Below are 23359 nucleotides of genomic sequence, written 5' to 3' on the forward strand. Positions count from 1 at the left end.
CCTCAAACTCAACACACACAAAACAGATAATCACATCAAAAAATGGGCAGAAGATATGAATAGACACTTCTCCAATGAAGACATACAAATGGCTATCAGACACATGAAAAAATGTTCATCATCATTAGCCATCAGGGAGATTCAAATTAAAACCACATTGAGATACCACCTTATACCACTTAGAATGGCCCAAATTAGCAAGACAGGAAACAACATGTGTTGGAGGGGATGTGGAGAAAGGGGAACCCTCTTACACTGTTGGTGGGAATGCAAGTTGGTACAGCCTCTTTGGAGAACAGTGTGGAGATTCCTCAAGAAATTAAAAATAGAACTTCCCTATGACCCTGCAATTGCACTCCTGGGTATTTACCCCAAAGATACAGATGTAGTGAAAAGAAGGGCCATCTGTACCCCAATGTTTATAGAAGCAATGGCCACAGTTGCCAAACTGTGGAAAGAACCAAGATGCCCTTCAACGGATGAATGGATAAGGAAGATGTGGTCCATATACACTATGGAGTATTATGCCTCCATCAGAAAGGCATATAATTTTTTATCATATTCTCTTATGATTGTATTTCTGTGGTGTTGCTTGTGATCTCTCTATCATTTGTGATTTTATTCATTTGGGCCCTTTCTCTTTTCTTTTTGATAAGTCTGACTAGGGGTTTGTCAGTGTTACTAATTCTTCCAAAGAACCAGCTCGTAGTTTCATCAATCTGTTTTACTGGGCTTTTTTTGTTTGTTTGTTTTTGTTTTTGTTTTTGTTTTAAAGATTTCATTTATTTATTTGATGGAGAGAGAGAGCGAGCAAGTACAAGCAGGGGAGCAGCAAAGGGGGAGGAAGAAGCAGGCTCTCCACTGAGCAGTGAGCCCAATGCGGGCCTCAGTCCCAGGACCATGGGATCATGACCTGAGCCAAAGGCAGACACTTAACCAACTGAGCCTCTCAGGTGCCCATTATTTTTGTTTCTATATAATTTATTTCTGCTCTAATCTTTATTATTTCCCTTCTTCTGCTGGATTTAGGCTTTATTTTTCTAGTCCCTTTGGATGTAAAGTTAGGTTCTGTATTTGAGAATTTTGCTACTTGAGATATAGGCCTGTATTGCAATATGCTTCCCTCTTAGGACTGCTTTTGCTGTATCCCAAAGGTTTGGAGTGTCATGTTTTCTTTTTCATTTGTTTCCTTTTATTTTGTTTCTTCTTTAATTTTCTGGCTAACCCATTCTTTAGTAGGATGTTCTTTAACTTCTATATATTTGTGGTCTTTCTAAATTTTTTTTCTTGTGGCTGACTTAAGGTTTCATAGCATTGTGGTCTGAAAGTATACATGGTATGATCGCAATCTTTTTTGCCTGTTGAGGGCTGATCTGTGACCCAGTATGTGATCTATTCTGGAGAATGCTTCATGTGCACTCAAAAAGAATGTGCATTCTACTGCTTTAAAGTGAAATGTTCTAAATACATCTGTTAAGTCCATCTGGTCTAATGTGTCATTCAAAGCCATTGTTTCCTTATTCATTTTCTGTGTAGATGATCTGTCCATTGCTGAGAGTGGGGTGCTAAAATCCCCTGCCTTTACTGTATTATTATCAGTAAGTTTCTTTATGTTTGTTATTAAATGATGTGTGCTTAAAAGTTGGGGGCATAGATATTTACAGTTGTTAGATCTTCTTATTGCCTAGACCCCTTTATTAAAATGCAGTGCCCCTCTTTATCTCTTATTATAGTCTTTGGTTTAAAACCTACTGTGTCTGATATAAATATAGCTACCCCAGCTTTCTTTTAATATCCGTTTGCATAATAAATGGTTCTTTATCCCCTCATTTTGTTTTTTAAAATATTTTATTTTTGAGAGAAAGGGGAAGAGCATGAGTTGGTGGGGGGCAGAGGAAGAGGGAGAAGCAGGCTCCCCACTGATCAGGGAGCCGAATGCAGGTCTCAGTCCCAAGACTCTGGGATCATGACCCAAGCCAAAGGCATTCACTTAAATGACTGAGCCATCCAGGTGGCCCTCTGTCCCCTCACTTTCAATCAGCATGTGTATTTAGGTCTAAAATGATTCTCTTGTAGCCAACATATTGGTGGGTCTTGTTATTTTATTCAGTCTGATACCCTATGTCTTTTGATTGGAACATTTAGTCCATTTACATTCAGTGTGATTATTGATAGATATGAATTTAGTGTCATTGTATTACCTGTGATGCCATTATTTCTGGAGATTTTTCTGTTCCTTTCTAGTCTTTGTCACTTTTGGTTCTTCTTTTCAACTCACAAGTCCCCTTTAATATTTCTTCCAGAGCTGGCTTAATGATCATCTACTCCTTTAGTTATTGTTTGGGAACCTTTTTGTCTCTCCTTTTATCTTGAATGACAGCGTGGCTGGATAAAATATTCTTGGCTCCATATTTTTCCCATTCAGGATGTTGGATATATCATGCTACTTTCTTCTGGCTTGCCAAGTTTCTGTGGACAGATCAGCTCCTAACTTTATTTGTCTTCCCTTGTAAGTTAAAGATTTTTTTTCCCTTGCTACTTTTAGGACTTTTCCCCCCTTGTTTTTTTTTTTTTTTTGCAAATTTTACCACAGTGTGTCTTCATGTCGGCTTATTTTTGTTGATTTTGATTGGAGTTCTCTATGCCTCCTGGATTTGGATATCTGTTTCTTTCCCCAGATTAGGGAAGTTTTCAGTTTTAATGTGCTTAAATAAACCCTCACCTCTTTTTCCCCCTCTCTTCTTTGGGGACTCTTGTGATATGAATGTTATTACACTTTACAGAATTGCTGAATGCCCTAAGTATATATTCGTGACCCAGTATTTTTCTTTCTCTCTTCTTTTCAGAATCATTATATTCCATAATTTTATCTTTTTTTTTAAGATTTTATTTATTTATTTGACAGACAGATATCACAGGTAGGCAGGGAGGCCGGCAGAGAGAGAGGAAAGGAAGCAGGCTCCCCACTGAGCAGAAAGCCCGATGTGGGGCTCAATCCCAGAACCCTTGGATCATGACCTGAGATAAAGGCAGAGGCCCCAACCCACTGAGCCACCCAGGTGCCCCCATAATTTTATCTTCTTATCACTTATTTATTCCTCTGCTTCTTGCATTCTTGTGGTCATTACATCCAGTTGGTTTTAAATTTCAGTTATAGCAGTTTTTATTTTGGGCTGACTAGTTTAGGTCTTTTATCTCTGCCATAATGGACTGCTTAGGTCTTCTGTGCTTTTCTTAAGCCCAGCTGGTATCCTTATGCTTGTTTTTATATTCTTGATCAGGCATATTACTCCTATCTATTTTGATTATATCCCTGGCTGTGACATTTTCTTTTTCTTTATTTTGGGATGAGTTCCTTCACCTTGGCATTTTGTCTAGGTCTCTATCTTCTTCTGTATGTTAGGTAAGCCTATTATATTTTCTGCTCCTGAGAGTAATGGTTCTGAGAGATCATATATTGTCTAGGGCCTGGTGCTTCAGGAAGTGTTTCTGGTGTATTTTGTGTGGACTCTACTGCTGTGTTTTGTCTGTGTTAACTGTTCATAGCCTCAGTCATCTTACCCCACTTTATTATATCAGAGAGTACCTCTATAATTTTCTTGAAATGGATGTGTTAGTGACATTGTGTCAGAAAATATTGTTACCGTTCCTCTTTCAGACACCGTGCATTGAAGTGTGATAACTCTTTTTATTGTGCATGCTTCTCACATACCTCTAGACAAAATAATGGCAGAAGTCAGATATACAAAGTTGGAGGTATTCCAACCCAGTCCCTGCCCCATCTTATGTTAGTACCATTAATAATGACACTTTGTTAAAAATGAAAAATCTGGGACAAATGTTAAATGGGTTAGAAGACCTAACAACAAGAGTAAAGGAGGACATTCAATTACCCTAAATGTAATGGACAATCTTGAATACATTTTTTCTTTTCAGAGTGTTTTTTAAAATTTTTAAATTATTATTATTTTTAGAGCATTGTGGGGGAGGGGCAGAGGGAGAAAGAGAATCTCAACGAACTACATGCTGGGTGCAGAGCCCCACACAGGGCTTAGCCTCACAATCCCGAGATCATGACCTGGGCTGAAATCAAGAGTTGGATGCTTAATTGACAGAGCCAACCAGGTGCCCCTCAGAGTGTACTTTTTAAAGTGGAATTATTTTTTTTAAGATCTATTTTATTTATTTTTAGAGAGAGAGCATGTGGTGGGAGGAAGAAAGAAACACAAGCAGACTTCACGCTGAGCAGGAGGCCCAGCACAGGGTTCGATCCCATGACCCTGAGATCAGATCTGAGCCAAAACCAAGAGTCCAGCGCTCAACCACTTTAAGTACCCCTTATAGTGGAATTATTGAGTTGTGGAACTTAAGAAGGAGTTTTGTAACTATATTTAGTATATTATCAACTGTTTCACCAGAAAACTGGCCCAGTTGCCATCTATGCATAAATGTTATGCAAATATTTTTAGACTATTACACGTGATTATGTTTTATCTTCCAACAAAATTTTAACTTCTAGAGGGTAGGGGGCCTACGTTCTGAATTTTTCATTTAAAAAAAATCAACCAGGGGCGCCTGGGTGGCTCAGTGGGTTAAAGCCTCTGCCTTCAGCTCAGGTCACAATCTCAGGGTCCTGGGATCGAGCCCCACATCAGGCTCTCTGCTCGGAGGGGAACCTGCTTCCTCCTCCCTCTCTCTCTCTCTCTCTGCCTACTTGTGATCTGTCTGTCAAATAAATAAATAAAATCTTTAAAAAAAAAATCAACCACAGTGTTCATAATCCCATACTCAGGTCATAATACGGCTCACATATGTTGTCAAATGGCAGACAGCAGTACTAGAATATTGGAACAGCAAATTCTTCAAAGCATTTTATATTACTCAAATAATTAATATTATTTTATACTCATTGAAAATTGGAATATAAGGTAAGCAAAAAATAAAGGAAAAATTATTTCTTTCCCCATCACCATGGCATTTATATTTACCAGACTATTTCTTCTGTAGAAGACTCTGATAACTTTTTTTAGTAATCCTTAAGTAGACTGAAGTTTAGGTGCTAATGGACAGTTGTCAGATTCTCTCACAGAAGCTAAGCTTCTGTGATGTCTTCTGCTTAATTCCAGGTTTGACTCTTCCTACAAGTGGAAAGGTGTATGTTAGTGGATATGATATCTCAAAAGACATGGTTCACGTCAGGAATGACTTGGGCTTTTGCCCCCAGGATGACATATTGTTTTCAGAATTGACAGTATCAGAACATCTCTATTTCTACTGTGTGGTGAGTCAGAGTGATGTTCTTTTCCTCCACTCTTCATATGCTTCAGGCAGTGTGACCAAGGATCAACATCCTTACCCTAATTTAGTGGAAGGTTTTTTGGCATTGTTCTTTTACCATAAAGGAAAGCAAAAGGAAAAAAGAATTGTCTTATATATAGATAACTGTGTAAGAGAAGTTCTGATATAAGAATTTTTTTAAGTGTAAAGTTGGAAGCACCTTGTAAACTCTGGCCCTCTCTTTCTAGATAAAAGGAGTACCTCCAGAGATACGTGCCACAGAAGTTAATAACGTGCTGACTTCTTTTGATCTGCTGGAAAAGCGTGATGCACTTGCACAGTCACTGAGTGGAGGAATGAAGCGCAAACTCTCTATTATTATAGCACTTATAGGAGGCTCCAAGGTAAAGAATGGTTAACGTGAGTCCCTGCTCCAGTTGATAAATGAAACTCACCTGACACAAACCTAAGAGCTGATATGAATCTAACTTTCTAAAAGGAACTTCTGAAATGATGATCAGAGGGGGTTCCCATTATTGACCTGGTGGTGTAATGTAATTATGGGTTTTGAGATTACTATTTTAACATTTTGCAGAGTTCTTAATATAATGTAGTGTAAGTTATGTATCTTAACTTAAATATGCACCCCACAAATAGTAAGTTATCCCATAAGGGACACAGCATGGATCATGAATTGTTCTTTTGGTCTTTAGGTGGTGATACTTGATGAGCCAACATCTGGCATGGACCCAGTTTCGAGAAGATTCACCTGGAGTGTCCTTCAGCAGTATAGATATGATCGTACCATCTTACTGACCACCCATCACATGGATGAAGCTGATGTCCTGGGTGACCGTATAGCCATCATGGTCAAGGGATCCCTTCAGTGTTGTGGCTCTTCAATTTTCCTGAAAAGAATATATGGTCTCTCTCTCTGATCATTGTTTGGATGCTAGTGGCTTAATAATATTATTCTAACATGATTATTACAATTTTTTGTCGCTCTACACAGGTCTTCAAAAGTTTCCTGTGTCCTATTATGTTAGATCTAAACTATTTAAATCAACTCTGTAATTAGGCAGTTCCTATCTAGTTGATTACTTCCCATTATTACTTAACAAGTATATTCTAACTTGGAAAATATTCTTTTTTGACCCCACAAAGGTCATGTTTATTTCTTTCATATAGCTTCTACTGAAGTGTTAATTTGTTGCAGGAGTAAAGTAATTCTTCTGAGGGATTTGGTACATAGATTCATGGCTTGGAGAGGAAAAAATCAGTGACTAGATATTTCTTACCCTTTCCAATCAAATCAATATCAAACTCCCAGTATAATGAGTTAAATGCTTTGAAGTTTATTTTCATGAATAATATTCCTGAGATGTGGCAGTTGATCAACAAGAATTTACTGAACAGAAAGTGACTGAACAATGGAATAAAATTGTCTTGACTTGATAAATATACAGTCTGGTTAGTCAGTGAAACTAGTAAAATGAAAATGAACAATATAAAAACCTATATAACTTGTTCTGAAATTACATGGCTCAAAGCAGTGAGTGCTTCAAAATTGGGAGGAAACATGAGAATAGTTAAACATGGTGTTCCATTAATCATGAATTCAGTATTTGAATTCATTCATCCAATCACATATATTACAGATAAGTTATTATATTCATATTTACACACATTATCTCATCTAATCTTTATGAAATCACCATTTTTATGAAGCAGAACACTGGAGCTTTTATTAGGTAATGTATCCAAAGCATGTGAGTAAGTGGACCTGTGGGTCCCTCTGGCACCAAGACCCATGCTTTGTACTCTCATATGCTACCATTTCCCATGAAAGAGGATTTTGGGTTTAAATAGTCAATTTGGTGAATGTCAGAAAGAGAGGGACTCATATTGTTGAATGCTTTTGTACTAACAGACAAGGATATAGAAATTGATATTCTCATAGTAGGTTAGTTATAGACACAAAAGTGTTACTCAAGTATATTGATTATCCATAGAATGTCTTTAGTTGCAGGCTTTATAAAGGCAATGGAGAAAAGAACATGATTTTTAAGGAAGTTGGATAAGTAAATGAAAGCAAGTGACTATATTACCCCTAGAACAATGAGTAAGTCAGCCTGGATCATAAGGTTTTTTGGGAGGATCAATAAGAAATTAAGTGTGACGGTCAGGGATAGAAAATGGAAGGACATTGAAAAAAACAAGAGTGGTTTTCATTAGATGTACACATGTATATATAAGAAGAAGTTAGAAATAGTGGATTTCAAAGCTCCATTCTAGGATTTAACAGTAAGCCACCTTAATGTGATGAATTATAAAATAATAAGAGCAACAAGACCAGAAAGATGAATATGTGTGTATACCTGTACACACATGTGTGCACAAACATGCACATGAACATGAGCGTGTGTATAAAATCCCGAATGTATCAGGCAGACTTGGTGTTAGAAGTCCATATAGCCTGTTTTCATATGACAAAATGAAGACTTCCTAGTACAGTAAGGTAAAATTTTACAGTTTTCATTCATTAACATGAATGACATGTGTCTGAAACTTTGACATGGTCTGAAAAGTGGTGAGCAAGCATTAAGTATTTAAAGAATGATGGAAGGAAGAAAATCCAAATAAAAAAGATATATAACAATAAAACTTTAACAAGTTTAAATTGTGGTCAGAGTAAAAAACCTATATACCCAAAGGTTAAAGAGTCAGGGACTGACTAAGAGGAATGGGTTGAAGGTAATTTGAAATCCATTTCCTCCTAAGCACAAACATGATTCCTCTTAAAAAATGATATTTTTAACAGGCAAGAGCCTGTTTTTTTGGGGGTGGTGTTTAATTTGGAAGGTTACCTTTTTAAAATTTTGATGTTTAAATGGTTGTTTTCAGGTGTGGGATACCACATAATTATGGTGAAGGAACCTCATTGTAATGTTAAAGAAATTATTGAAGTGATTAATCAACATATACCTGAGGCCAGATTGGAGAGCGATGTTGCAGCTGAATTATCATTTATCTTACCCAAAAAGTACACACACAGGTACGGATCCAGAAAATCTCAGATAAATGATTTTGGGTTACCAGAAATAACTATTGCTTTTCCAGGTTTTCTTGGGCTTGGCAAGCAGATTATTTCTTGTTGCCACTTGACAAGTAATAGTCAATTTACTTTCCAGGGCACCCAGTGAGCGAGCCTGTTACTAGTCTCCGGTTTCAGTGGGCCTTGAAGCCCCAGAAGTTTCAGCACAGTGAGCTCAGTTGGGGCAGGGTATGAATTGTCAGCCCCTACATTCTGTCCTGATGGAAGGGTTTTTCAAGTTGTATATGCTATGAAGGCTATGAAAACAGTAGTATAGCTATTGGAATCAGATGTAAAGATGGTGTTGCCTTTGGGGTAGAAAAGCTAGTCCTTTCTCAGCTATACAAAGAGGGTTCCAATGAATGACTTTTTAATGTTGGTCGGCTGGCAGGTTTGTTGGCAGATCCTCATTCCTTAGCAGACATTGCAAGAGAAGAAGCTTCCAACTTTAGATCTAATTTTGTCTATAACTTTCCATTACGATGTCTTGCGGATAGAGAGGCTATGTATATACATGCATATACACTGTACAGTGCAGTTAGACCTTTTGGTTCTGGCTTCATGTTAGGGTCTTATAGTGTGAATGATGGTGCACAGCTCTACATCAGGAGTTTCATATGGAAATTGGGACTGTGGCATTGCCAAAGCCAGGCAAACAACAAAAGACAGAAACTAAGGGAAGAGGAAACTTATCATAAACTTCCAGGACCAGGCCAACTTGCAAGATGTAATTACTAGCTTCATATTCCTTTAAAGCAAGCTTGTTGGCATTCTCAAAAGAAAAGTAGAGGGGAACTTCTTCAACTGGATAAGGAGTATCTACAAAAAGCCTGTAGCTAACATCATGCTCAATGGTGAGAAACTTGAAGCTTTCCCATTAATAGCAGGAACAAAGCAAGGAAGTCCTCTCTCACCACAGCTCTCAACATCATGCTGAAAGTCCTAGCTAATGTGATAAGAAAAGACAAGGAAATGTATGTAGATTGGGAAAGAAGAAATAAAACTACCTTTGTTTACAGATGACATGATCATCTTATACAAAATGTCTGAAAGAATTGACCAAAAAACCCCCCTAAACTTCTGGAATTAATAAGTGATTAAAGCAAAGATTCAGTATACAAAGTTAATATGCAAAAGTAAGTCACTTTCCTATATATATTAGCAATGAATAAGTGTAATTTGAAATTATAAACACACTTCTAAATTTAGCACCTCCAAAAATGAAATGCTTAGGTATAAGTCTACCAAATATATGCAAGCTCTATATGAGGAAAACTATCAAACTTGGATGAATGAAATAAAAAAACTAAAAAACAAAATATTTTATGTTTATGTATAGAGAGACAATATTGTCAGATGTCTGTTTTTCCCAGCTCGCTCTATAATTCAGTGCAGTCCTTTTTTTTTTCTTTTTAAGTATGCTCCATGCCCAACATGGAGCTCAAACTCACAACCCTAAGATCAAATTGTGAGCTGAGATCAAGAGTCAGACCCTCAACTGACTGAGCCACACAGACACTCCTTGATTCAATGCAATCTTAATCAAAATCTCAATAAATTATTTGATGGATATCAACAAATTGATTCTAAAGTTTATGGAGAGGTAAAAGGCAGGCAACACAGTATTGAAGGGGAACAGTTGGAGGACTGACACTAACCAGTTTGAAGGCTTGTTATAAATCTGCCATAATCATGACAGTATGATATTAGTGAAAGAATAGAAAAATAGATCAATGGAACAGAAGCAATCCAGAAATAGACCAACATCAGTATAGGCAACTGATCTTTGTCAAAAAAGCAAAGGCAATACAGTGGAAAAAAGATAGTCTCTTCAACAAATGGTACTAGAACCACTGGAAATCCATATGCAAAAAAATTAATAAGACACATATCTTATACCCTTCACAAAAGTAACTCAAAATGGATCATAGGTCTAAATGTAAAATGAAAACCTATAAAACTGCTAGAAGATGGGGCATCTGAGTGTCTCAGTTGGTTAAACCACTGCCTTCAGCTCAGGTCATGATCCCGGAGTCCCAGGATCAAGTCCTGCATTGGGCTCTCAGCTCCACAGGGAGTCTGCTTCTCCCTCTGACCTTCTCCCCTCTCATGCTCTCTCTCTCTCTCTCTCTCAAATAAATAAACTAAAAACTGCTGGAGATCTAGGAGAAAACCTAGATGCCCTTTGGTATGGCAGTGAGTTTTTAGTTACAACACCAGCAGCATGATCTCTGAAAGAAATCATTGAAAAGCTGGGCTTTATTAAAATGAAAAATTGCTCTGTGATGGGCAATGTCCAGAGAATTAGAAATCAAGCCACAGATTGGGAGAAATATTTGTAGAAGACACATGTAATAAAAAACTGTTATCCAAAATATTAAAGAACTCTTAGAACACAACAATAAGAAGACATACAACTCAATTTAAAAATGGGCCAAAAACTTTTTAAAAAACTTATTTATTTGTTTTAGAGAGAGAGAAAAAGAGTATGCGAGGGGGATGGGCAGAGGGAGAGGTAGACAGAGAATCCCAAGCAGACTATGCACTGAGTCCAGAGCCCAACACAGGGCTCAGTCTCATGACCCACGAGATAACAACTTGAGCCAAAACCAAAAGTCTGATGCTTAACTGACTGAGCCACTCATGCACTCCTAAAAATGAGCCAAGACTTTAACAGACACCTCACCAAAGAAGACATATGAGTGGCAGATAAACACACGAAAAGATGCTTACCTCGTATCAGGTAAATACAAATTAAAACAATAATTAGATACCATTACACACTGATTAGGATGACCGAAATCTGGAGCACTGACAACACCAAATACTGACAAGGCTGTGGATTTGACAAGGACTCTCATTCATTGCTTGGCAGAATGTAAAATGGCACAACCACTTTGGAAGACAATTAGGTGGTTTCCTACGAAACTAAACATACTTTTGCCATTTGATTCAGCACTCACATGCCTTGGTATATATCCAAAGTAGTTAAAAACTTACATACTCACAAAAACCTACACAGAGATACTTATAGCAACTTTATTCATAATTGCCAAGACTTGGGAAGCAAGCAAGATGTCCTCAGTAAGTGAATGGATGAACTGTGTTTCATCCTGACAAGGAAATATTATTCAGCATTTCACAGAGATGAGGTATCAAACTGTGAGGAGACATGGGGACCTCAAATGCATATTACTAAGTGAAAGAAACCAATCTGAAAAGGCTACATACCAGATGATTTCAACTCTCAACATTCTGGAAAAGGTAAAACTATGGAGACAATGAGAAGATCAGTGGTTGCCAAGGGTGTAGGTAGGGTGAGATAAGTAGGAACAAATATTTAGGGCAGTGAAAATACTCTGTAATAGTACTCTATAATGTCCAAATTTTTGAATATATAGCACCAAGAGTAAACCTTTGAGTAATCTGTGGATATTAGGTGAGTATGATATGTCAATGAAAGCTCATTTTTTGTGAAAAAAAATGTGACATTCTGGTGAGTGATAGTGGTAGTGGGGTGGCTATGTTTGTTGGAGCAGGGATATATAGGAAATCTCTGTACCTTTCTTTCAATTTTATTGTAAACCTAAAACTATTTTAAAAATAAAGTATTAAAAAAAGACTCAAGAAAAAATAAAAATCTGATTAGATCTCTAGCAAGTAGAGATTGAATTAGGAATCAGAATCTTTCCTAGTGAAAAGACAAGGGTCAGGTGGCTTCAGTGGTGAGTTCTACCAAATGTTTAGGTAAAGATGAATACAGTCTTTTGCAAACTGTTCTACAATAGAAGAGGGAACTAGTTCCATTTTATGAGGCCAGTATAACCATATAATAAAACTAGAAACATAAAACTATAGAGAATCACTTCTAGAATATTGAGGCAAAAAAACAAAACAAAAACAAAAACAGTTCAACCCAAACACAAAATACTAGTGAAACCAATCCACAAGCATTTAAAAAGGATTATATACCTCGACCTAGTCAGATTTGTGTCAGGAGTATAAGGTTGGTCCACATGCAAAAATTATCGATGTAAAATACCACATTAATAGAATAAAAAACAAACATTACATGATTATCTCAAAAAATGAAGTACCTTTGACACAATCCATAGCCATTGATGATAAAAAAAAAAAACCCTCAACAAATTAGGAATAGAAAACAAGTTTCTCAGCTTAACAGGCATCTGTGAAAAACCCACAACTAGCATCATATTTGGTGGTGAAAGGATAAAAGCTTTCCCTGTAAGATAAGGAACAAACTAAGACATCTTTTGCCATTTGTATTAAACCTTGTACCAGCAGGCAACTAGAGAAGAAAGATAAGTAAAAGGAATCCAAATCAGAAAGAGGAGTGAAACTATCTATATTCATAGATAACATGTTCTTATATAGGGAAAATTATAAAGAACCAACTTTAAAAATGTATTAAAAATGTATTAGGACTAATAAACTATCTCAGTGAAGTTGCAAGATAAAATATTAAAATATTACTTATATTTTCTATATACTAGCAGTGAGCAGTCCAAAAATGAAATTAAGAAAGTAATTCCATGTACAGTACTATAGAAACAATAAAATAGCAAAAATTTAACAAAAGAACTGTTTGACATACAACTTTTTGAAAACTATAAAAAATCATTGAAAGAAGTTAAAGAAGACCCAAGGAAATGGAATGACATCCTGTATTCATAGATTGATATTAAGATAGCAGTACTCCCTACATAATCAACATGATGCCTATAAAAAATTCCAATTGTTTTGGGGCACCTGGGTGGCTCAGTGGATTAAAGCCTCTGCCTTCCGCTCAGGTCATGATCTCAGGATCCTGGGATCAAGCCCCGCATTGGGCTCTCTGCTCAGTGGGGAGCCTGCTTCCTTTCCTCTCTCTCGGCCTGCCTCTCTGCCTACTTGTGATCTCTGTCAAATGAATAAATAAAATCTTAAAAAAAAATTCCAACTGTTTCAACATACAATCTAGGATTCTAACTGTATTTAGTTATCATGTCTCGTTATTCTCCTACAGTCTTTGACAGTTGTTCTTTCTTTTGTTTCATGACCTTGACATTTTTTTTAACATCTTAATTTAATTTTATTTTTTTCAGTGTTCCAAGATTCATTGTTTATGCACCACACCCAGTGCTCCATGCAATATGTGCCCTCCTTAATACCCACCACTGGGCTCCCCCATCCCCCACCCAAAACCCTCAGATTGTTTCTCAGAGTCTACAGTCTCTCATTCATGATTCATCTCCCCCTCCTGTTTCCCCCAATTCACTTTTCCTTTCCTTCTCCTAATGTCCTCCATGTTGTTCCTTATGCTCCATAAGTAAGTGAAAACATATGATAATTGACTTTCTCTGCTTGACTTATTGAACCACTGTTAACTTCTTATTTCAGTAGGTGAAATATGTTAATATTAGAGAAATCTGGATAAAGGGTATACAGGAATTTTCCTTAATATCTTCACAACTCTTTCGTAAAATTACTCCAAAATAAAAAGTCTTAAAAAAAATAAAAAATTCCAACTGCCTTTTTTTTTTTTTTGCAGAAATTGACAGGCTGATTCTAAAATTAATATGGAATGGAAGGGTTGCTAAATAACCAAAACAATCTTGAAAAAAAGGAAAGTTTGAGGATTCATATTTCCTGATTTCAAAACTTACTATGAAATTATAGAAATCAAACTATATGGTACTAGAATAAGGATAGACATGCACAGAAATGAAGTAAATCAGAATTCAAGATAAATGTTTTACATAAAATTGATTTTCTCAAGCATCCAGAGACAGTTCAGTTGGGGAAATAACAGCCTTTTTAGCAAACGATGCCAAATGTGAATATGCCAAATGTGAATACCCACATGCAAAAGAATAAAGCTGGATCCTTACTCTCACACCATAGACAAAAAATTAGGTTGGGGTGCCTGGGTGGCTCAGTGGGTTAAAGCCTCTGCCTTCGGCTCAGGTCGTGATCCCAGGGTCCTGGGATCAAGCCCGCATCTGGGTCTCTGCTCGGCAGGGAGCCTGCTTTCCCCCTGCCCCCGCCTGCCTCTCTGCCTACTTGTGATCTCTATCTGTCAAATAAATAAGATCTTTTAAAAAAGGTCAAATGGAGCAAAGGCCTAACTACAAGAGTGGAACTTTTAGGAAAAATATACAGGCATAAATCTTAGTGACCTTGGATTAAGCAATTTTTCTTAGATATGACGTGAAAAAATATAAGCAACCAAGAAATAGAAATAGATAAATTGACTTCATGAAAAATTAAAATGTTTCACCTTCAAGTACACTATCAAGAAAGAGACAGCCCAAATAATGGGGAAAAAATTATAAATCACTTATATCTGATAAATGACTCGTACACAGAATATATAAAATATCTTTTCACCTTGCTCTTAAAAGACAAGTCATTTAATTTAGAAATGGACAAAGAATTTGAATAGATGTTTTTAAATAAATATGAATAAATGATCAAGACACATGAGATGATGCTCAATATCATTAGTATTATAAAAGCAGAAAATAATAACCACAGTGAGATACTGCTGCACATCCAGTGGGATGGGATAATATTTTCTTAAAGAAAATACAAGTTTGAGTTTGGTTATGGAGAAGTCAGAACCCTTATACATTGGTGGTAAGCATGTAGAATAGTATAGCCACTTTGGTAAAGTATTTATGAATTCCCCAAAAAGATTGAGTTACCATGATCCAGCAATTCCACATCTCAGCATATACCTGGGAGTTTTGGAAATTTATGTCCACAAATAAGTTTTTAGTAGCATTATTAGTAATAGTCAAAAAGTAGAAGTTACCCAAATGTCCATTGATTCATGTATGGATAAACAAAATATGGTATATCCATATAATGGAGTAAAAAATGTTAAAGGAATGAAGTGTTATACATGCTACAACTTGGATGAACTTTGAAGTCATTAAGACAAGTGAAAGAAGACACAAAAGGCCACATACTGTATAATTCCATTTATATGACATATTGAGAATAGGCGAATCCAAATGGGATTTTTATATGCAATTTTTTTCTTTTCATGATTGCTTGATGTAGACTCACAATGTTCTTTTTAATCTTAACTGAGATAATGAAGAAGAAAATTTCCAAATTTTTAAAATTTATATGGTTCTATATTGTGGAAGGGATACAGGAATGAATAGTAACCATTACTCTGGATGAAGAAAAGAAAGTTGATATGCCTGACATCATATTATTCATCTATTTGTTTATTGTATTGACTTACACTAAAATGTTATATCAGGGACTTAGTTTTGTTCACTTCTGTGTCTCTTGGACCCAGAACATTTTCTAGCATGTATTTGGCACTACATAAATATTTGATGGAGGGGTGAAATAATCATTGATGAGTGAAAATTATAAGAATTATTTAGGGAAGGGCAAGGTGCTCTTATATTGGAATCACGAGGAAAAGTGAGCAACATGTAAACCAATATTCAAATGAAGAATAAAATTTAGGTAGGAGAGGAGGTGGGTTAGAAACAATTTTTGGAAAAAAAATCAGAAATAAAAAAGGACAAGTCACATTTGAGAGCCTAGACAAAGGCCAGTATGGCTGGAGCATGGAGGGAAAAGTACACAGATATGACTGTTGTTAAATTGGAATCTTTTTCCGTCCCTTCATTTTAATTTTTTGGCACTCAATTTCTTTTCTTTTCCTTCCTTCCTTCCTTTTTTTTCTTTCTTCTCTTCTCTCTTTACTTTTCTCTCTCCCTCTCTTTCTTTTTTCCTTCCTTTCTTCCTTCCTTTTTCCACTGCTGAAGGAAATTAATTAGGAACAAGAAATATTAATTTGAAAATAATCTGTTTTGGTGGTAACTTTCACTCTTCTTCTCCTTATTCTAGGTTTAAAGACCTACTTACTGATCTGGAAAACAGGCAGAAAGAGCTGGGCATTAGTAGCTTTGGTGTCTCAATTACTACCATGGAAGAAGTTTTCCTTAGGTGAGTAATGATGCTTGGAGGGACAGGAGAGAGGAAAAATCTCTTCCTCTATAATTGGATTTTGTTTTGAAATCAAACCCCATAACTGGAATCATTGAGGAAATAGTATTAGATTGTTAGGTATGGTAATCTTCTATGAATGCCAACAGACCAGTGTATGCCCCTTGCTCCTCTAATGGGCTGAGGCTCCTATGAGTCGTGGGACTAGGGTGAGAATAGCGATTCATTGAGCTGGAGAGACAGGATCTTCCCTGCAAATCATGAGGGTGTAGAACCACAGAAAATAACTAAACCGAGGTTCTAAATACCCAGGGTAGTGGAGTATTGGGTGGGAAAGTTATTTATGAAACTTTTGGGTTTGTATTTGGGTGCCTGTGCCTTTCGAGCGCGGGGGATTAGGACTGGCCTAGAGCAAAGAGAATTTATGGGTCACAGCGAAAGTCCAGTATCTAAATTAGAGGTCGTAGTGAGGATGACTTTAAAATCTTTAATCTAGTCATGTCTCTGTAACCTACTTAAATTGTCCATGGTTTATGGTCTGAGATTACCTTGCACTGTGTGAAAGCTCAAAGAGAAGGTGCCCAGGGATTTCAGGATGCTGCTAAGAGAAGGCCAACTGGTTAGCAGTGAAAAGATCTCACAAAAAGTCTTTTCTGGACTTTTCTAGACTTCAGTCTCTCAGGCTTAGAAACAGTCTTTTCTTTTTTTTTTAAGATTTTATTTATTTATTTGACAGACAGAGATCACAAGTGGGCAGAGGGGCAGGCAGAGAGAGAGGAGTAAGCAGGCTCCCCGCCAAGCAGAGAGCCCAATGTGGGGCTTGATCCCAGGATCCTGAGATCATGACCTGCGCAGAAGGCAGAGGCTTTAACCCACTGAGCCACCCAGGCACCCCTAGAAACAGTCTTGACAGCCTCACTGTTTCATGGAGTTCTGACTAAGGGATGTATTTTGCAATACAGGCCTACCTCAAGAAGTAAGAAAAATCTCAAATACATAACCTAACTTACACCTAAAAGAGCTAGAAAAGGAATAACAAATAAAGCCTAAAACCAGCAGAAAAAAGATAGAGGAGAAATAAATGATATAAAAACAACAACAAAAAAACCAGTAGAACAGATCGATAAAACTAAGAGCTAGTTCTTTGAAAGAATTGGTTTTAAATTGATAAACCCCTAGCCAGACTTATCAAAAAGAGAAAGAACCCAAATAAATAAAAACATGAATGAAGAAGGAGAGATCACAACCAATACCATAAAAGTACAATTATAAGAGAATATTATGAAAAATTATATGTCAACAAATGGGGCAATCTGGAAGAAATGGATAAATTCCTAGAAACCTACAAATGACCAAAACTGAAACAGGAAGAAGTAGAAAATTTGAATAGACCCATAAACAGGAAAGAAATTGAATTAGTAATAAAAAATCTCCTAATAAACCAAAGTCCAGGGCCAGATGATTTCCCAGGGGAATTCTACCAGACATTTAAAGAAGAGTTAATACCTATTCTTCTCAAACTGTTCCAAAAAACAGAAATGGAAGGAAAACTTCCAAACTCACTATGAGACCAGCATTACTTTGATTCCAAAATCAGACAAACTCCACTAAAAAAGAGAAAAATAGGACAGTGTCCCTGATGAGCATGGATGTAAAAATTATCAACAAGATACTAGCAAATCGAATTTAACAGTACGTTAAAAGAATTATTCATCTTAATCAAGTGGGATTTATTTCTGGGCTGTAGGGATGGTTCAGTATTCACAAATAAATCAACGTGATAAATCACATTAATAAAAGAAAGGATAAGAACCATATGATCCTCTCAATAGATGCAGTAAAAGCATTTGACAAAGTACAGTATTCATTCTTGATAAAAACCCTCAACAAAGTAGGGATAGATGGAACATACCTCAACATCATAAAGGCCATATATGAAAGGCCCACAACTGATATCATCCTCAGTGGGGAAAAGCTGAGGATGGTCAGGAACAAGACAGGGATGTCCCCTCTCACCATTTCTGTTTCACGTAGTACTAGAAATCCTCGTAACCTCAACTGTCAGACAACAAAAAGAAAATAAAAGGCATCCATACCAGCAAGGAAGAAGTCAAAGTTTAATTATTCACTGATGACATGATACTGTCTATAGAAAACCTGAAAGTCTCTACCAAAATGACTCCACTGGTAAACAAATTAAGCAAAGTTGCGTTTCTATACCAATAATGATGCAGCAGAAAGAGGAATCAAGGAATCAGTCCCATTTAAAATTGCACCAAAACCCAGGGTGCCTGGCTGACTTTGTCAGTGGAGAATGTGATTCCTTTTTTTTTTTTTAATTTTTAAATTTTTAAATGTGCCCCAGCATGTGACTCTTGATCTCAGAGTTTTGAGTTTGAGTTTGAGCCCCATGTTGAATATAGAAATTGCTTAAAAACAAAAGCAAAATTTAAAAACAGTGGTACCAAAACCCTAAGATACCTAGTAATAAACCTAACCAAAGAGATAAAAGAACTGTGCTCTGAATGCTCTAGAACATGTATGAAAGAAATTGAAGAGGATACAAAGAAATAGAAAAACATTCCATGTTCTTGGATTAGAATAAGAAATAATGTTAAAATGTCTATACTACCCAAAGCAATCTACACATTTAATGTAAACCCTATCAAAATAACAGCAGCATTTTTCACAGAGCTAGAACAATTAATCCTGAGGGGTGCTTCAGTGGCTCAAGTCAGTTAAGTGTCCAGCTCCTGATTTCTGCTCAGGTCATGATATCGGGGTCCTGGGATTGAGACCTGTGTCAGGCTCTCTGCTCAGCAAACCAGGGAGTCTACTTGAGGATTCTCTTTTCCTCTTCCCTCTCCACCAACTTACATGTGTGCTCTCTCTCCCTCTCTCTCTCTCTCAAATAAATAAGTCTTCAACAACCCTAAAATTTGTATGGAACCACAAAAGACCCTGAATTGCCAAGCAATCTTGAAAAAGAAAAGCAAAGTTGGAGATATCACAATTCTGAATTTCAAGCTATATCACAAAGCTGTAATCATCAGAACAATATGATACTGACATAAAAACTGACACACGGATCAATGGAACAAAACTCGAAAACCCAGAAAAGGCCTACAACTATGTGGTCAATTAATCTTTGACAGAGCAGGAAAGAATATCCAATGGAGAAATCACAGTCTTTTCAACATCTGGGGTTGGGAAAATGGGACAGCAATATAGAAGAGTGAAACCGGTCCACTTTCTTACACATACACAAAAATAAATTCAAAATGGATGAGAGACCTTAGTGTGAGACAGTGCCTCCTCTCAGTAGGAGAGCAGATGCAGCAACCTCTTTGACCTTGGCTGCAGCAACTTCTTACTAGACACATCACCGGAGGCAAGGAAGACAAAAGCAAAAATGAACTATTGGAACTTCATCAAGATAAAAAACTTCTGTCCAGGGCGCCTGGGTGTCTCAGTTGGTTAAGTAACTGCCTTCAGCTCAGGTCATGATCCCAGAGTCCTGGGATCGAGTCCCGCATCAGGCTCCAGGCTCCATGGGGAGTCTGCTTCTCCCTTTGACCTTCTCCCCTCTCATGCTCTCTGTCTCACTCTCTCTTTCTCAAATAAATAGATAAAATCTTAAAAAAAAAAAAAAAAAAAAAAAAACAACAAAAACCTCTGTCCAGCAAAGGAAGCAATCAACAAAACTAAAAGTCAGCCTATGTAATGGGAGAAGATACTTGCAAATGACATATCTGATAAAGGGTTGGTATGAAAAAATCTATAAAGAACTTATCAATCTCAACACCCAAAAAACCAGATAATTCAATTAAGAAATGAGCAGAAGATATTGTTGTAGGATTGCAGGGTTCTTGTCTCATTGAGTTGAAGAATGAATCTCTGGACACAAAAGGGTGAAGTGAAGTGTAAGTTTATTAAGTGAAGGTGAGAGCAGAAAAGAAAGAAAAAGCTCTCTATAGAGTGAGAGAAGACCTGTGAGTTGCCACTGTGTGTTTTAGGACTGGTCTTTTATTGAAAAGTTAACCAGAAAGCTTGTGGCCTTGAGATTCTTATGCCATCTTGGTTTCAGCAAGGACTATTGATGACATCCTTAATGACTTACTTCTTTGAGGTAAATTTTTAATAATAGAATAGCTTTATATTTACAGAAAAGTAGCAAAGATAATGCAGAAATCCTGTATGCCCCTCATGCAGTTTCCCAGTTGTTAACATCCTTCACTACTACAGTACATTGGTCATGACTAAGAAACCAACATTGGCAAATTGCTATTAATTAAACCTACATTTTATTCACATTTCACTAGTTTTTCCTCTAAAGTCCACGAAAGTCCATTTTCTGTTCCAGGATCCCATCCAGCATATGTTATATTTAGTCATTTCTCTTTAGTCTCATCTGGTTTGTGAGAGTTTCTTATACCTTCCTTGTTTTCATAACCTTGGACATTGTGATCAGATGTTTTGTATAATGTTCCTGAATTTGGGTTTGTCTTACGTTTTTCTCATGGTTAGAATGGGGTTATGGCTTTTGGGGAAGAATATCACAAAGATGAAGTGCCCTCTTCCTCTTATCCTATGGGGGGGGTACATGATAGTAACATGACATATCACTGTGATGGAACTACTACTTTGATCACCTGGCCAAGGTAGTATTACATGAGTCCATACTGATATAAGTAGGGGGCTGAACGAATAAATGGAGAAGAGAGACAAATCTTCCTTGTAGAATTCCAGATAATGTTATAGCTACTGTTCCTTCCAGGAAGTGTATGTATTCAGTCCCTTCTCCCCTTGAGTATTGAGTATGATCTGTGTCTGATACATGCTTCTAAAGAACACAGTACAAAATGGGGAGAAAAGGTAATTTTACAGTGGAGAAATCATATTTTAATATTATTGTATATACATTTTTGCACCCATAAACATGTATAAACATGTTTTATGAGCTTAATGTTTTATATAAATGGTATTTAATAGCCCTGAAAAAATTTTTTTTTCCTCTAAAGGAATAGACATTTTATATCTCTCCATGTTGACATTTATATAAGGAGAAATTTCGTTCATTCTCTCCAATTGATATATATCATATTTCTTACATAAGTATCATATTTTTTATTATATTGTATTATTTATTCTAGTATTTTGCTATTACACACTTTAGTGAATATCTTTGTATCTGTCTTCTGGGCAAATATGTGAGATTTCTCTAGAGTGTATATCTAACAATGGAATTTCTAAATTGTGGAAGGTGGGTATTTTCAACTCGCTGGATGTTGTCAGGTATTCACCAATGCATTAGAACTAGCTCACTGTATAATTGGCAGGATTTGAGTCTTTCCTTTTCATCAGCACAATACTGGATATGCATTGACAAAGTTATTTTGCCCATTCTAAGTCCTCTTTATCGAGTCAGAAATTTTAGAATCAGCTGATCAGTTGTTACAAAAATTTCTGGCATGCTGGTTTATCTGGCTGGAATTGATCTGATTAGAAACCATAGGTCAGTTTGGGGAGAATTTGTATCTTTAAAATATTGAGTCTTCTAACTGAACTCAGTATAGTATATCTGCATTTATTTTAATCTTCTTTAATCTTTCTCAGTAATGCTTTACTGTGTAGATTTTATACATCTTTTGTCAGATTCATCCCGAAGTATTTTTCATTTTTAGATGCTATTGAAGATGGAATTTTTTAAAATTTCAATTTCAGATTGTTCCTTACCAGTATATAGAAAATACTTGACTTTTGGATGTTTCATTTTCTTACCCTGCTGCAATGGGTAGACCTCCAATAAAGTCTTGAATGGAAGTAGTTAAGAATATCCCTTTCTGAACTCAGAGAAAAAACATTTAGTTTTTCATAAGTAAGTATGATACAAGCTGTAGGTTTTTATAGATGGCCTTTATAAGTTTGAGAAAGATCTCTTCCATTCCTATATTAATGAGAGTTTTTATCAGGAATGAATGTTGGATTTTGTCAAATTTTTTTCCATATCTAATGAGATGATTAAGTGCCTTTTCTTTTTTAGTTTCATAAAATGGTAAATTTTATGAATTTTTGAACGTTAAAACATTAAATGAACCCTTGTATTATTATAACAAACCCTGTTTAGTTATGATATATCATTAATTTTATTATCATATTGTTAAATTTGATTTCAAATTTTGTTCAGAATTTTTGCATTTATGTTCATGAGATATGGTTTATGATTTTTTTTTTAACATTGAGTCAACTTTCTTTTTCTTCCTGTTTTTATTTAAATTCTAATTAGTTGAGGTACCTGGTGGCTCAGTCAATTGTCTGCTCTGAACTTGGGGTTGTAAGATTCATTCCAGTGTCAGGTTTTGGGATTCTCTCTCTCTACCTCTTCCTCTGCCCCTCCCCCATACTGTTCACACACTCTCTCTCTAAAAGAAAATTCTAGTTACTTAACATGTAGTGTAATATAGGTTTCAGAAGTAGAATTTAGTGGTTCATCACTTAAATATAACACCCAGTGCTCACGATAAGAGGGTTCTTCTTTCTCTGCATTGCCATCAGCGTGTGTTTTTTCCTGTGTTGTTCATTTTAGCCATTCTGACTGGTGAGAGGTGATATCCTATAGTGGCTTTTATTTTGTATTTCCCTGATGCTGAATGATGTTGAGCATTTTTTCATGTTTCTGTTGGTCATTTTATGTCTTCTTTGCAGAAATGTCTTTTCATGTCTTCTGTCCATTTCCTTTTTTTTCCCCTAAGATTTTATTTATTTATTTGAGAGAGAGAGAGCGAGAGAGAGAGCATGAGAGGGGAAAAGGTCAGAGGGAGAAGCAGACTCCCCATGGACCAGGGAGCCTGATGGCAGGACTTGATCCTGGGACTCCAGGATCATGACCCCAGCCGAAGGCAGTCTCCCAACCAACTGAACTACCCAGGCACCCTCTTCTGTCCATTTCTTGATGGAATTTTTTTGGGGGGGGTCGGAGGGGATGTTAAATTTGTTAAGTTCTTTGTTGGT

General features: G+C 36.4%; 1 protein-coding gene and 1 pseudogene across 1 annotated transcript in view; both read left to right on the top strand.

The window, feature by feature from the left end:
- The window catches only part of LOC111146184 (ATP-binding cassette sub-family A member 3-like), a 131324-nt gene that overhangs the window by 61906 nt on the left and 46059 nt on the right, over positions 1 to 23359 (top strand). The window contains exons 12-16 of the mRNA XM_022501616.1: positions 5127 to 5281; positions 5526 to 5681; positions 5991 to 6201; positions 8182 to 8332; positions 16250 to 16348. Coding sequence (XP_022357324.1) covers positions 5127 to 5281; positions 5526 to 5681; positions 5991 to 6201; positions 8182 to 8332; positions 16250 to 16348 — 772 coding nt within the window. The remainder of the gene's footprint in view (positions 1 to 5126; positions 5282 to 5525; positions 5682 to 5990; positions 6202 to 8181; positions 8333 to 16249; positions 16349 to 23359) is intronic.
- Positions 8359 to 9047, top strand: LOC111145943 (annotated as a pseudogene).

The sequence above is a fragment of the Enhydra lutris genome, unplaced genomic scaffold (assembly GCF_002288905.1).
Source record: "Enhydra lutris kenyoni isolate GAN:26980312 unplaced genomic scaffold, ASM228890v2 scaffoldscaffold13, whole genome shotgun sequence".
Classification (NCBI taxonomy): domain Eukaryota; kingdom Metazoa; phylum Chordata; class Mammalia; order Carnivora; family Mustelidae; genus Enhydra; species Enhydra lutris.